At 42.4% G+C, this 15,731-nt stretch overlaps 1 protein-coding gene across 4 annotated transcripts in view; it reads right to left on the bottom strand.

The window, feature by feature from the left end:
• Dtnbp1 (dystrobrevin binding protein 1) overlaps positions 1-15,731 on the bottom strand; it is a 102,911-nt gene that overhangs the window by 10,919 nt on the left and 76,261 nt on the right. For 3 of the 4 annotated variants that reach the window (XM_041632969.1, XM_041632970.1, XM_041632972.1), the window contains one exon: positions 1,826-1,981. The exons of the other annotated variant lie outside the window; for it this stretch is intronic. In XM_041632969.1, coding sequence (XP_041488903.1) covers positions 1,826-1,981 — 156 coding nt within the window. The remainder of the gene's footprint in view (positions 1-1,825; positions 1,982-15,731) is intronic. 4 annotated transcript variants of the gene reach the window in all.

Below are 15,731 nucleotides of genomic sequence, written 5' to 3'. Positions count from 1 at the left end.
AGAAGATAAGAGTGTTCCCTACCCGAACTGGCCATATGAAAGAATACAATGGCTGTCTACAGGCTAAGAAAAAACCATCTCCTGACATGAACCATGCTGCATGTTAGGATCACAGCTGTGAAGAACGTACAAAGTCCCTCTGTGCCCACGGTTCTCAACCTGTGGGTTCTGATCCCTTTGGGCAGTTGCACATACTTACATTATGGTTCATAACTAGCACATCACAGCCATGAAGCAGCAATGAAATAATTTTATGGTTGGGGTCACCACAGCATGAGAAACTAGATTAAAGGGCCACAGCATTAGGAAGGCTAAGAACCGCTGCTCTCCGTTACGGCAAATCCCTGGCACAAAGCTTCCACTTCTGTCCCACAGCTGCCACAGTGGCCACTGTACAGATAGTGTTCTGAGGAAAAAGTCCTTACCTTCTAGATCAGTGTGTTAAATGAGCAGGAAACAGGCTCTGGAGAGAACGGTACACCTCAAGCCCATGCTATCTACCAGGAGTGTAGACAGCTATCTTGGTGATCCTTTCTCACCCTGCGGCAGCAGCTTCTCTGCATCACTGCCCTTAATCTCTGAGAGCCTCTCTGGGTGTGGACACCCAATGGGATGAGAAGGAACAAAGAAGTTGTGACAGGTAAGTGAGGAAGAGCAGGACTGGGAAAGCTAGAGAAGCAGGAAAGGAGAGCAGAGATGAAGGAGAGGAGGGTTACAGGAGGTGACGGCACACCCAGGACAGCGAAGCCCCAACTTGCCTATCTGTTGCTGGACAGACTGCACAGCACCTCCAGAGGAAAACACGAGCTGCCCTGTCCAGCCCAGCTGCGCCTCCACAGGGAGGCGGTTCCTCAAGAGAGACAAGAATGAGCCCATTCGGTGTCGTCACTTCACCCAAGGTGTTAACTTATGAATCTGGACACAATCCCTCACCATGACTCCACTAGGGAAGTTCCTAGAGTGCAGGGGGCCTCCGTCTCCAAGCACTCTACAGCTGCGGGCGGAGAAGGAAGTCAGGCCTGTGACAGCTGTGTCTGTATTAAATATGTGCTGAGATTGTTTTCTATGCAATGTTCTCTAAACAGTACAGGCCAACTATGAACACGGCAGTTACACTGGAGACAATCTAGGTAACATGAGGATGCTTTCTAGTGCTTAGGGACTCCACGGGTTACATGCAGTGTGCCATTTTATATAAGGGCTCTGTGCATCTAGGGATTTTGTTCTCCACAGAGGGGTCCTGGAACCAAATCCTGAAGAATGACCCTGTACTGGGTATGTTCTGACAGCATCCATCTCTAAAATACCTCCTCTACTTTTTCAGCCTGAGGAGTCTCAGGCATGTGAAGCACTCACTCTACCACCGACTCCATCTCCAGTGCCTCAAAGAGTTCCTAACACTGGGGAGAAAGTCCTCTGCTGACACTTCAGAAGTCAGCTACAAAGATGTTGAGTCCGATACCAGGGACATAAATAATAGACTCAGTAGACTATAAACCATAGGTAATTTCTTTCTGTTTTGGTTTTTCTCCCCCCCCCACCCCACCCCCCCCCGGCTTAGTCAAGCACTTGCCGAGCATGTATAAGCCCTGGATAGACCCTGAACACCATAATATTAAAGTATTTTTCAAAATTCTGTATGAGCATAATTTTGTAATTGAAGTTATTTTTTAATTTTTCAACTAGAACCTAGAACTAAAGGAAGAGGCAAAATAATGACCCCTCAGGCACGTCCATGATATTTACTTTGATTTGGGGGTTCTAACCACCAAAGACTATACCCCAGACCCCACCCTGCAGACAGCCTGGAACTGCCCCAGCTCACCTCGCCTGTCTGCGATCTGCAGGTAGCCTGTGGTCAAGTACTGTTCCATGTCCTGCTGGAAGGCTTCCTCAAAGAACTTCTGCCGCTCCTTCAGCTTCAGTTGCTGGGTGTGCTCCATCTCCAAGACCTTCTGAGTGTGCTCGGCATCTAGTTCAGCTGAGGAAGCAGAGGGTGGGGTGAGATCTCTGCCACAGAAGGAAGGCAGTATCACCAGCCCCATCTGCTGTGCTGTTGCCCATCACTAGGCAATTGCTCTTGTGTGCCCTTTCTGCTGCAGGGTCTCCACGATACTGCCTGCTCTTCTACAGCAGGGAGCTGCTGATCAGTCAGTACTAACTCCTCAGATGACTAACGTAATAAGAAGCCTGTGTTCCATCCTGAGATTTCTACTAAATCGTTTGCCTTTTCTTCCCTAATAATTATTTATGTGTCTGTATGCAACCCTGGGAGTTAGATGTATAGACAGTTTTAAGCCAACGGAGGTGAGTGTTAGAACTGAAATCCCATTCTCTGAAGGAATAGCAAGTGCTCTTAAAACACAAGCCATCTCTCCAGCCTGTGCTTCATCTCTTTTTTTTTTTTTCTTCCCTGAGACAGGGTTTTTCTGTGTAGCTTTGGAGCCTGACTTAGAACTGGCTCTGTAGACCAGGCTGCCCTTGAACTCATAGAGATCCTCCTGCCTCCCCAGCTGGGATTAAAGACAGGTGCCACCACCGCCTGGCTGCCTGAGCTCAGTCTTTGGAGGCTGATTTATAAATAAGAAAACACAAGTAAAAATTTGAGTTCCTGGACAACTGTATCCATATTTCATTCTTTTTAATATCTTCTCAGCTAGCTCGGTGCCTGAAACAGGAAACCCCAACAAATACAGTAAGAACACAAATAGTGAGTGTCATTCAGCCTGAAAAAAAAAATAGGAAATCTGGACATGTGCTCCGGCACGATGGACCATGAGAACATTAAGTGAATAAGCAAGTCCCAAGAAGACAAATTACTGTGTGACGACACTAAAGTACCTGGAGAGACCATGTCACAGACAGGGTAGAATGAAGGCTGATGGGGAGGAATGCTTAAGGGCACAACGTTTCAAATTTTAAAACAATAGGGCTATGAAGGAAGGAGAGGCAGCCCAATGGATAAAGGGCTTATGGAAGCACGAGGACCTGAGGCTGGATCCCCAACACCCACGAAATAAGCCGGGCACAGTGGTGCATTCCTCTAACTCCAGCACTGCTAAGGGTGGAGAAGGGCAGGACCCGGGACGCAGTGACAGCCAGCCTAGCTTTGATTCTTTAAGTCAAACTTCAGGCTCAGTGAGACTGCCTCAGGAGAGGAAGAAAAGTTTTAGAAGTGGATCATAGTTGGTACAATTTTTAAATATACTCTACACAGTAAGAAAATTGGGGGGAAGAAACATGTAGCCAGACTTGAGAAATGGCTTAGCAGTTAAGAGAATATCCACCTCTTCCAGAGGACCAGAGTTTAATTCCCAGCACATCATAGCTTTCTGTAACTCTTGCTGCAGGATCTGGTACCTCTGGCCTCTGAGGGCACTGGAACTCAGATGCACAGAGACAACAAATACATAATTAAAATAATAAATATTCTTTAAGAACCATATAGCCATTAGGTGCTATACAAACTGTCTACTTTTGGCTTTGTGATTTATTAGTCATGTAACCTGGCTAGTAAGTTAGTATCCTATCTGAAAATGGATACAGAACTATTACCCCTATACTGATAAGTCTATGCAATAACATTAAACACTCCCAGTGCCCATGTAAGTGGTGTTATGTCTCACAGCAGACAAGCCATCTAAAGACCCCGGCTCCTGCATGAATCTGGCTGTCTGGGGAAGCTGGACACCACATACTAATTTTTTTTCTAAAGACAGATGTTTGAGACCACTGGCTGTGTGACATTGCTTAGCTGAGTTAGAGGAAAATACTGTTGTGGGGTGAGCTGGAGACCCCTAACAAGGTCTAGTTCCATCTGGGATATTGTGATGTAATTAAATGGTTTTAAACAGAACAAACAACATGGCACAATGGCTCTGAGGCCTGCCCTTGTCCCCAGTACTGCCCCAATTCCTGTCACCATAACTCCTCAACATAACACCAGCCTCCAGAAATGGTAGACCTTAAAACCTGTATACACAAAATATATAAAGTCTAGTAGTTAGAATACTCTGGGCTTTCATGTACTCTAATCACACATGCCAGGAGTACAAATAAATGTTAGCTATGACAACAGAGACAGGAAAGTCACCTCCAGCTGCACACAGCTGGATGTTGCATGTGACCTTACACTCAGTACTACTTGTTCATGTGTTTTTTTCTATTTCCAGTCACCCTCCTGCCATGCCTGTGTTCACAGAAAAATGGGCTCATTACAGATGCAGGTGTTATCTTCCCAAGCTGGATCCTAGGCCCATTAGCAAATACTGCTGGGTTTCTGTCACACTCCTCTGGGTGACTCTGCTGTCACAGCAACTGTGCAGAGGGGTTTGTGCAATTCCATTATCTGCCTACAGTCCATGCCTGCATGCCTCTGTTCCCTCTGTATCCTGGGCAAGCCACATGTAAGCACAGCCCTGGAGGTCGTGCACGTGTGTGGAGCAGCAGTGGATGACAGGTGAAGAGACAATGTGTCCACAGTAGGGATGCCCATCCTCTGGGTAGAACACTTCCAAGTCCTTACTGTCCCTGGCTGCCCTTCAACACTGTCTCATCCACTGCCCTGCACACTCCCTGGCTTCCCTCCAGCCTTTCACCCACTCTACCTGGGTGAAATCCTTTGGTTTTCACAGAACTCCAGGTAGAAATCTAATGCGTTTAATCTCTCCAAGCTGCCACTTTATCTTCTCCATAAGAGAGGTAAAAGCACCCATTTCTTAAGGTTTCTGTTTGGGTTCAGGGGTGGCATATTAACCACCAGCAATGCCGCACTGGCCAGTAATTGACAACATGATCAATAACAGACTCTCAGAAAGGGAAGGCAGTCAGGTATGGTGGAAGCACTTGGAAGGTGGAGGTAGATGGATAGGAATTCCCAGGCTACATGAAATATTCCTTTCTTCCTCCTTTCCTTTCTTCTCCTGTCTCCTTACCCCAGACACAGACAGACAGATACTACCAAGAACCAAATCAAGCACAGCACTAAAATCACTTTCTCAGCCCTACACAGACTTCAGAATTCATCACTTTTCAGTGCCCTCAATACATCTGCAAAGAGTTGTGTCCTCAGGAAAAGCCTACAGGAAGAGGACACCTATCTGTTTGCTTCAAACAGTCAATGTAGCTGTTAAATGCCTGACAACTGCCAAGTGCATTAGTGTAATTCAACCCTAAAACACATTAGCAAACTTCAGAGCGCAGGTAAACTGGTTTAAAAGAAGCAATTCCAAAACAAGCCATTCAGAATCAAAGAGCAATTTAGAAACTATCAAAAGGGATTTAATTAAATAATATCGCCTTTCAGCTGACTCAAGACCATCTGTGGAGGAGTGAAGGTGCCACTCTGATTACCGTGATGACCTAATATGTCTCAATCACAGGTCTTATGGGGTCTCATCTTAATTCTTTACGTTCGGAAAATACCCAATCATGCCTCAACCCCTCCAGGGGTGGGGTGAAGAGAGTTCGGGTTATGGAACTTAAAATGACTTTAAAAAGAAGAAATCACAATTGCTGAGCTGCCAGGGAGCACTATCAACTGTGTCCTTGCCCTGTGTGGACCCTGACTTCCTCCATGGGGCTGTGTCAAGACGCAACACAGATCAGAGAAGATGACAGGGAACATAAGAGAAAAACGAGTTAAAGAGCATCTCGCTCAGACTGATACACAGGGCATAGTCTAGGCCACAGAACTTCCTGGAGGAAATGTGGCCCTGGCTCCTGTTTCAGTTACCTGCTATTCTGAGTAAGCAAAGTAAGCTCTAAGACTCTAACCTGCAACTACGTCCAATCTTCAGACACTGTGACACGATGCTGTCACCTATAAAACTCAACTCTGAAAACCATGCAATCAGATTACTCCTCCCAAAAATACCGTCCCAAAGCTTACAAGGGTCTGAGTAAGTTGTGTGCTAGGCTGCACTCATAACTACCTGAGGTATATGTGGCCTACCCAAGTAGGCCACACCAAACTGGATTTCAAAACATGGTACCAAGATCAAAAAGAAAAACAGAAAACCCAAAAAACTCAGAAAAAGACACAATAGTTTTTCCACAAGAAGTATGAAGTGGTCCCCTAACTCTGCTACCCAGTCTTAGCTTCAGACACTTTAGCATCATTATCCATTTCAAATGGACAGTTACTCAGAACACAAAGAGATTCCATTACCATTTCAGATGCCATAATCAATTCATACTTAGGGCACAGGAGGAACAGACGTAGGTGAAATTTACAAAAGCTAAGCCACCGTGCTCATCTTAGGAGCAGCCTCCTCCACTCTGCCATTTGGCACCTTTAACAACCTCTGGGACAAAGGACGGAAGTGCTAACAACAGACAACCCCAAAGCTGCTGCCAGGAGATGGGGACACCATAATCTAGACTGTAAAAAGAAAAGTAATAAACACTGAATTAAACATGAGCTGAAAAAGTTTTAGTAATTTTTCATTCAAGATAATTAAGACTAAGAATTACTTTTTAAAAATCTGCAATTTACCTACAACTTAATGTATTCATATTGTGTCAGAAAATAAAAATTTCAGAAAACTGTAATACATGTAACAGAATCATGGAGAAATGTGAAACCTGTAATGTTTTTATACACAAATCCTTCCAAAACTGTCTTTTGGATTAAAAAACTCAACAAACAAATAGCTGTCAGATTACAGGATCATTAAAGGCAAGAGCTGCTATGTTTCCATGCTCTGTACTTACTTAGTAGTTCCAAAATGAGGAGACAGTATTTTATACAGTGGACAATGTCTGGACAACAAACAACACAAATAGGAAGAGAAGCCCAAGGCATGGGGTGAAGCCTCCTAGACTTCTTTAGATCTTTGGGATGTACCAACTTCTCTTTCTATTCAGTTGACTGCATGAACCTGCAACATTCAGCTTTTAAAGCTTTTCATTCTGAAATAATTTCAGATTCATAGCATGTTGACAAAAATATATATATCTTGGGTAATGTGGACTCTGGCAAAGTCAATGCTGAACATTCTCACAGACTGAATTAAATGTTTAATGCCATAGATAGAAATATGTAGATCCTGGGCCTCTTTCCCAATCTCAGGTTTCACATAATTATGGTATGATATCAAAGCCAAGAACCCAACAGCACAACACAGCTTGTTCAGATATCCACTGTGCATGGATTTGGTGTGTGGGTGTGCGCACTGGCAGCTCTGGGCAGGTTTACCAGCTCTCAGTCTGTGTGGCCTAGGTCCAGATACTCCATTGTACACCACAAGACTCCTTGTGTTGCTCTTCTATAATCTTCCCCAAGCACTGATCTATTCGCAAACCTATAATTCTACTGTTGCATAAATGCCACATCAACAGACTCCTATATGGCTTTTTTCACTTAGCCCATTGTCTGGGGCTCATCTATACTGCTGTATGTTCTGAAAAACATGTTCCTTATATTTCTGGGTGTCTCTGTGCACCACTACTGGGGCTTACTGGGGTTCGGGTACCCTCCTCCTCCTTTCCCACAGCACTTCTATCTATACCAAGTTCCAGCTCCATCCTAAGTATCTCCTGAAGCTCTTGTTTCTGAAGATATTTTATAAAGGTTCCTGAATGTAATGCTGTTCTAATTTACTTCTCATCTCATCTGGACTTACTAAACATATTTAACTGTGCTTGTACAACTTTGTTCAGAAACTGAAGGCATTTTAGACAAGAAGACATACAAGCCTTTATTCTAGTTTAAACAGTCTCTTCTGTGGTTTTATTATCTAACGATAGATAGCTGCACTTCCTTCCTATGACAGTTTCCACAATAAGACGCTTCCTCACTCACTCCCAAAGTCTCTCCTACTTCCCTGCCCCAACACAAGACACAAATACAAATTACCGAATGAGAGACTTTTAAAAAGATGTTCCTGAAATTAGGATTACATTACATGCATTTTAAAAATATTAACTTCTTAGCCCTGCATTTCAATACTGTTTAAAAGTTTTATATGGTAATCTGGAGAACCATCTAGAACGCTGAAGTTAATAGTTTTATTTTATTCATTTATCTTTTATGATGCTGAGAAGGATCTTGGGCAGTAACTCGTGTCAGCCAAGCTCTGTCAGTAAGCTACATCCCCGCCCAAGTTAACATATTCTCAAACAGAAAGCAAAATAACTTCTTACAGAGCTTTTACCTACTTGGAAAGCACACATGGATGGCAGGGGTTAGCTTGGTACACTCCTCTAGTACAAGCAGGTTCTTAGTACACAGCTGTGAGAGGAAGACCCCTGCCCACCCATGTAGTAGTCAAGAACTATGCAAATTCTAAAAGTAAATAACGTTTCTAACACCACAAAGAATTCACAACAGTTCCAGAGCTGCTCACCAAAGGCAGTGAGGTTTCTACACTCATGCAAATACTATTTCTACACAGGAAATACTATTTCAGTACAGGCACTTCCAGGACACATAATCCAATTCTATACAATAATTACTCTGGAGGAAATGGCTATTATCTTGACTTTCACCAAAACACATTACCAAAGAAATACAATGTGAAGGAAAGCAAGGCCTGCTGGATGGTCAGAGACCCCTCCTTCCCTGCTCTGCCCTAAGCATATGATCACATGGGGAGAGGCACTCAAAGCATGACCTGGCTGCACTTCAGAGCACAGCCCTTGATCTGCACAAAGCACTCACTCTTCAAATCTAGTCACTAAGAGGGCACAGGCTGAACGATCATCACATCCAGTTCTACAATCTTTTTTTACTTACTTTTGATTGGGTAGAAAAAATTAATCCCACATTCTGTGTGTTTTTTAGTAGAATTCTATAAATATTAGTTCAGCATGAAAAGATTTGGAATCTTTGAAATTAGAGAATGACATGTAAAGAAATTTAGACAGAAGGTGTTCTTGCATTCATTTTTTCCTAGCTATTTCAGCTTAACACCCCAGCTTTGTTCTACTGCCCCGAAAAGATCCATTTTGAAGAAGCTTAGGACAGGTGAGAAGAGCATTCAGTCTGTTGGAGACTTCATGAATTATTAACCTGCTCAACATCCTATAAGGAGGAGGGTAACAGAAGGGCTTGGTGGCTGCAATGAGGGCAGTAGCACCGGGAAGCTGTACTTTCTGCAAAAGAACAGTAAACAACTGAACGAACAAGCTCAGTCTCTCAGTAAAAATGCTCTTCTGCCATAAGCTGACAACAGAAAAAACAGGCCAAAATGCTGTGGAAAGTATCGAGAGCACACCACGCCATCCTGTTTTAAGGCTTGTTCTAATGAACAAGCTATCCCCCTCTCTTCCCAGCAGCATCCAGCTGTACCACATCAGCAGACACTCCATGTTTCCAATCCCACAGGGTGCATGCATCATCAGTCCCTACACCATAGGTTAGTGTCACAAGCCCTCATGAGTAGACCCATGTTTTTTTATCTCCTGTTCCAGGCTAATAGATGTGAAGTGGGTTCTCATTTTCTCCATTCTCAGAAACAATGGAGAAGTTTTCAAACCATTTCCACTTGATTTCCTATGCCATAAAATTAGGACTAGGAGGCAAAACTGTAATGAACTATGTTATCAAGAGAGAAAGAAGTACACATACACTCCCACAGAGAGCTGGGAAAGGACGTGCCAAAAGACGGCACACAGATGTAAAGCGTGTCGCTCCCACTGTGCGTTAACACAGCATGCAACACATTTATGATCAAGTACATCACAGAAATGAAGAAATTAACTGATCAGAGTACTGTAAAATGAAACTTCCCCACGTTCTCCAGGGGCCATGTTTTCGCCCACATTGTGCTGGTTAGTTTTTGTCAACTTGATACAAGCTAGAGTCATCTGGGAAGAGGGACTCTTAGTTGTCTTAATTGAGAAGTTGACTCCATTGGAATGGCCGACAGGCAAGTCTGGGGTCATTTTCTTGATGAACAAATTATGTGGGAGGCACCACTCCTGGGCAAGTGACCCTGGGTTGTGTAAGCAAGCAAGCTGAGCAGCCATGAGAACAAGCCAGTCAGCAGCCAGTAAAGTCTCTGCTTCAGCTCCTGCCTCCAGGTTCCTGCCTTGAGTTTCTAGCCTGACTTGCCTATAAGATTAAATAAGTCCTTTCCTCTCCAAGTTGCTTTTGGTGGGACACACACACACCCATAGTGGACTGTACCCTGTGTAAATATGAGGTAAAATAAACCTTTCTTCCAAAACTTGTTTAAGTATGTATTTTGGTTATAACAATGTTAGAGAAATATATATGTCAATATTCCCCCACCTTTTGGGACTTCCAGTTTTTCAATATATTTGGCAGTACATTATCTTTGTTTTATTTTGAGTGTGGTTTTTCTAAAATAGGGTCTCACTAGGCAGCCCTGTCTAGCCTGGACCCTGACATGTGAATCCTGTTGGTCTCAAACTTGTCACAGCTTCTTGAACCTCAGGTTACAGGGATGACCCACCAGGCTTAGCAACAATCTTTTTTTTTCCTCCTTTTTCAGAGATAGAATTTCTCTGTGTATCTTTGGAGCCTGTCCTGGTACTCGCTCTGTAGAGCAGGCTGGCCTCGAACTTACAGAGATCTGCCTGCCTCTGCCTCTGCCTCCCAAGTGCTGGGATTAAAGGTATGAGCCACTACTGCCCAGCATCTTCAAATATTTTTATTTTCATTGATTTCTTTCATTATTTTTGAAAATAATTCTGGCACAACTTTCTGTAATAGTATTAAGTAGCTTTAAAACTAAAGATCCAAGCATAAAATTCTATGACTACATTAAGTATAACCTAATTCTAAGTAGCCACAGGAAATATGTATCACCAAGTTAACTAACATTCCACTTGTGTGTGTGAGACAGATGAAGTTAAATAGCTTTTAAGAATTTTTTTTTGTTTTTTTTTGTTTTTTTTTTTTTGTTTTTCGAGACAGGGTTTCTCTATAGCTTTAGAGGTTGTCCTGGAACTAGCTCTTGTAGAACCAGGCTGGTCTCGAACTCACAGAGATTCACCTACCTCTGCCTCCCGAGTGCTGGGATTAAAGGCATGCGCCACCATCGCCCGGCTGCTTTTAAGAATTTTCAATTCACTTATTTCTATACGACATAACTCATAAATTTAGTTAATTCAGTATATTTAGGGAGCACATTTGTTACATCTTTTTTAACTTTGTTAACAATTTAAAATATCTTTGTTGCAATACTAAAAAATCTAAAGTCCTCTAGAAATTTGGTGAGATATTTCTTGCAATCAGTGTTTTGGAGTTTCATCATTATGTCTAGATGATCACAATAACTAAGTATTGAAAGATTTTCAGAGCTTTCTGAAACATTCAAATTTTTATGGTACTTTCTACTATTTTGAGAATCACTGTCTTTAACAGACTGATGACAAATATCAATAGTAAAAAGATTTAATTAATTTAAAACTATTCCAACCTTGATAACTAGGTGTGTTTCTTACTTAGCTAAGCAAGCTGAGAAAATTTGAAAACACCTCAGAAGCAAAGTCAGAAGACCCTCACGTTAGATGCACTCTTCCTGTGAAGTCTCTCTCAAGACCCAGGGACACCTGTATGAGTGTACAGGCCTGGCTAAATTCCCCAGCTTGTCACCATTAGGTCATTGCTTCGTCTGCCATCTTTCTTCATGATGGTGACCTAGCATGGAGATATGTGTAAGTTTCTAGTCTCCATTTCTGAAGACTCGGGTGTCACATGAATTGGTGTGGTCAAGGTTTTCTTGCTAACATCACACAGGATTATTTTCTAATTTATTAGAGTTACGCAATTTTTATGATTAAAAAGGTCCTACATTTATCACTTAAAACACCAAGAATCTGAAGGGACTCAACAGGGATTTCCATATCATCTTTAATCTTTCATTATTTGTATCAGATTTCATTCACTGCCTGCCTTAGTCAATTTTAATATTTAATTATTTATTTATTCATTATGTATACAATATTCTGTCTGTATGTCTGCAGGCCAGAAAGGGCACCAGACCTTATTACAGATGGTTGTGAGCCACCATGTGGTTGCTGGGAATTGAACTCAGGACCTTTGGAAGAGCAGGCAGTGCTCTTAACCACTGAGCCATCTCTCCAGCCCCTTAGTCAATGTTTTATTGCTAGGAAGAAACACCATGACCACGGCAACTCTTACAAAAGAAAACATTTCATTAGAGCTTACTTACAGTTTCAGAGGTTTAGTTCATTGTCAACATGGCAATCAATCAGACAGGGTTTTGGAGAGGTAGAGGCAGGTCAGTTTGAGACCAGCCTGGTCTATAGAGTGAGTTACAGGACAGCCAGAGATACACAGAGAAACCCTGTCTTGAAAAAGAAAAGAAAACAAACAAACAAAAGAGTTGCCATGGTCGTGGTGTCTCTTCACAGCAACAGAAACCCTAACTAAGATCCCAAAACGGGGGTCCATGGTCTAATCAACAAGCTCCAGGTGTCAGTAGGAGATACTGGCTCAAATAACAAGGTTGATGGCTTCTTAGGAACAGCTGAAACTGACATTTGTCCTATCTATGCACACAGAGAGGAAGTAGGACAGTTTGTACCTCTAATTCTAGCACTTAAGTGAGGGTAGAAGGATCAGTTCAAGGTCATGTTTACACAGAGAACTTGAAACCAACCTTGAATACATAAAACCCTGTTTCAAAATATGATGGAGGAAGCTCATTGGCTAATAAAGGAACTGCCTTGGCCCATTTTATTGGTTAGAGGATAGGTGGGAGGAGTAAACAGAACAGAACGCTGGGAGGAAGAGGAAGTGAGCTCAGTCTCGACAGCTCTCCTCTCGGGAGCAGACGCCTGAGAGAGACGCCATGCCCTGCTCCCGGGATGAAGCTCCGACCCAGGATGGACATAGGCTAGAATCTTCCTGGTAAGCGCACCTTGGGGTGCCATACACAGATGATTAGAAATGGGCTAAATTAATATGTGAGAATTAGCCTAGAAGAGAATGGGCCAAGCAGTGTTTAAATGAATACAGTTTGTGTGTTGTTATTTCGGGCATAAGCTAGCTGTGCGGGCGGCTGGGGTGCTGGGGACGCAGCCCCACCGCCCATATTACTACAAAAATAAATCATTAACAAATAAAAAAAAGAATATAAGGACTATATGGATTAATGAGCTACTTACTTCCAAGCCCTGCCCCCAAGTTTGAAGAGGGAGGAGGTGACCACTGGAGAGGTTTAAAGTGATCTGCTATGCTGAAGCATGAAAAAGAGTTCGTCCTGATCTAGTGGCTGCAGTGGAAGTCACGGGCTAATGTAATTCCCTTAACATCTTGGGAGATTTCAAGCAAGCAGGCTCTCAAATGTCTCTAATATTCTAATTCCTGCAGGCCAAAGCTGACTACATTTCTTACTACCTAGCCAATAGCTTCCTAACTAGTGATAGTCCTCTCCAAAGCTATACACACTTTGTTTTTATTTTTTTAATAGCCAGGTTGTAGCCCAGGCTGGTGTCAAATTCATGGTAATACCTCTGCCTCAGCCTTGGGATTACTAGTATGAGCCACCACAGCTGACTTTTCGTTCATTCTCTTTCTGAAAAACAGCTCTGGTCACACCTGTCTGCTGACTGCTAATTTAGCACAGATGGCTATGCTTCATAGTATTCATCAAATACTTCAGGGCACTCACGCTGCTCCTGCGTATGATTACATGCAGGTATCCAAACTCGGTAATGTCCCACGGCACATTCTAGTCACCCCCCTCTCAGATTGTGACTAACTTCCAGCTAAAATACCATTTCTATGACCTTCCCATCCAAATGGAACCTACCAACTAGAAAACTTCTAACAAGGATAGGAGATCGCAGTCTCAAGTGAGACAAAGAGTTTTAGGATATGGCAAGAAAGCAGAATTCATTTTTTTTTTAAGTTAAAAGAAACCATTAAAATGAAAACATCTGAAGCTAATCACAGTGGTGCACAATAGCAATTCTGGATTCTGGAGACAGAGATAGGATTCTAACAAGTTTACACAGAAAGTTTCATATCAACTAGGCCTACCTAGAAAGAGCTTATCTCAAAAACAAACATATCAAAACAACCAAACAAAACCCTTACCAAAAACAAAATATATTATTTATACTTCAAATATATTAAAAAAAAAAAACTAAAAACTCCTATGTGAGGAAAATACTGGCAAACTGAAGAACCAGCCAGCCTCCATCTTAGGCTTAAAAACCATCTTATAGTAAAGACAAACTAGGTTCATTTCTGCTTATGATTAAAACTCCATTCCCCACTTGTAACTATAACTACAAATGGTTCTGTACTGCCTGTTTCAGGAGTGGCAATTATATATCTTTGTTTCAAAACAGTTGTTATGGTTACATTCTTATGACTACCTGTTGCTAACACCATGTGCACTCATGTCTTTGGTTTAGGAGGTTGTTAGGACTAACAATACGCTTATGTTCTGCTCCTAAACCCTGTCTATTCTGCCTGCCAAATCCACCATTTGGAAACCCCTACCCCTGAGCTATAAAAGTCTTGTCATCCTCACATCCAATGCTGACATCTTGAACCACACCTTAGGTGGAGGCAGCTTGTGTACATGGATAAAAAAGCTTGCATTAATTAATTTGGCCATGATGATTTGGACCAGTGGCCTTTCTCCTCTCATCTTTGGAGTTATCAAAACCATACCATGTTCAGATACAGAACTTGTATAATAAGTTAACAGTTACTTTTGCATTGTTATAACCAAATAATTTTTAAAAAACGAGTTGGGGAGAAAGCTTTGCCTGGGCTCTCATTTTTTCAGAGGGGACAGTCCATCATGATGGAGAAGCTCGGTGCAGGACATTGGAACACACAGTGGTGACTTCACAGAATGGACCAGGAAGCAGAAACTGTTCAGAAAGTCAGAGGTACAGAGTGACTGGCTCATGGGGCAAGGATGCCATGATTTGAATGTAAAATGTCCCCTACAGGGCCATGGGTTTGAGCACTAGTTCACAGCTGGTGGCTGTTTTGAGAGTATGGAAAATCTTTTGAAATGTGCCCTAGTTAGAAGTGATCTCTGGGGAATGGATCTTTTTTTGTTTTAAGAGTTATCACACGCATACAGTGCACTTAGATGCCAGAAGAGTGTATCGGATTATTTGGAACTAGAATTACAGACAGTTGTGAGCTGCCATGGGGGTGCTGAGTCTTCTGAATAAGTGGCAAATGCTTTTAGCTACTGAGCCATCTCTGCAGACCTGGGGAATGGGTCTTAATGGTAGTAAGTATGCTGGTTCTACCCCGAATTTTCTGCTTCCTGTCTATCAGCACAATGTGTCCAGCTGCCACATGTTCATGCTGCCATAGACCAAACTGATCTTGCTATCATGTCTTCCCTGTCAAACTGTCTACTCCATCAGAAACATAAACCAAAATAAATCCTCAATTAAGTTGCTTCTGTCAGGGATGTGGGCGTACTGATGGGAAAAGTAATTAACATAGAGTATTACCCTCAAAGGTTCATCCCAAGTGACCTGCTTCTGACAGCCAGTCCTATTGCCTTCAGGATTGTGTCATATACTGAGGAACAAGCTTTGAAACATGAGCCTCTAGGGAACGTTTCACATTTAAATCTTAACAGCTTATATCCAGAAGACATAAGAAAAAACTCATTAAGGTAATAATCCACTAAAGAAATGGGCAAAATACTATATTTAATGGTCATTTTACCAAAGGAGATATGTGAATGGCTAATAAAAAATTTTAAATGCTTAATATCAATAGTTATTAATCAGGTCCAACTCAAAAT

This window comes from Microtus oregoni, unplaced genomic scaffold, assembly GCF_018167655.1.
Source record: "Microtus oregoni isolate MIOR12 unplaced genomic scaffold, Mior012 000042F_ref0000377, whole genome shotgun sequence".
In the NCBI taxonomy this organism is placed as follows: domain Eukaryota; kingdom Metazoa; phylum Chordata; class Mammalia; order Rodentia; family Cricetidae; genus Microtus; species Microtus oregoni.
The sequence above is the reverse complement of the archived record's forward strand: the minus strand, read 5'-3'. Positions and strand labels throughout refer to the sequence as shown.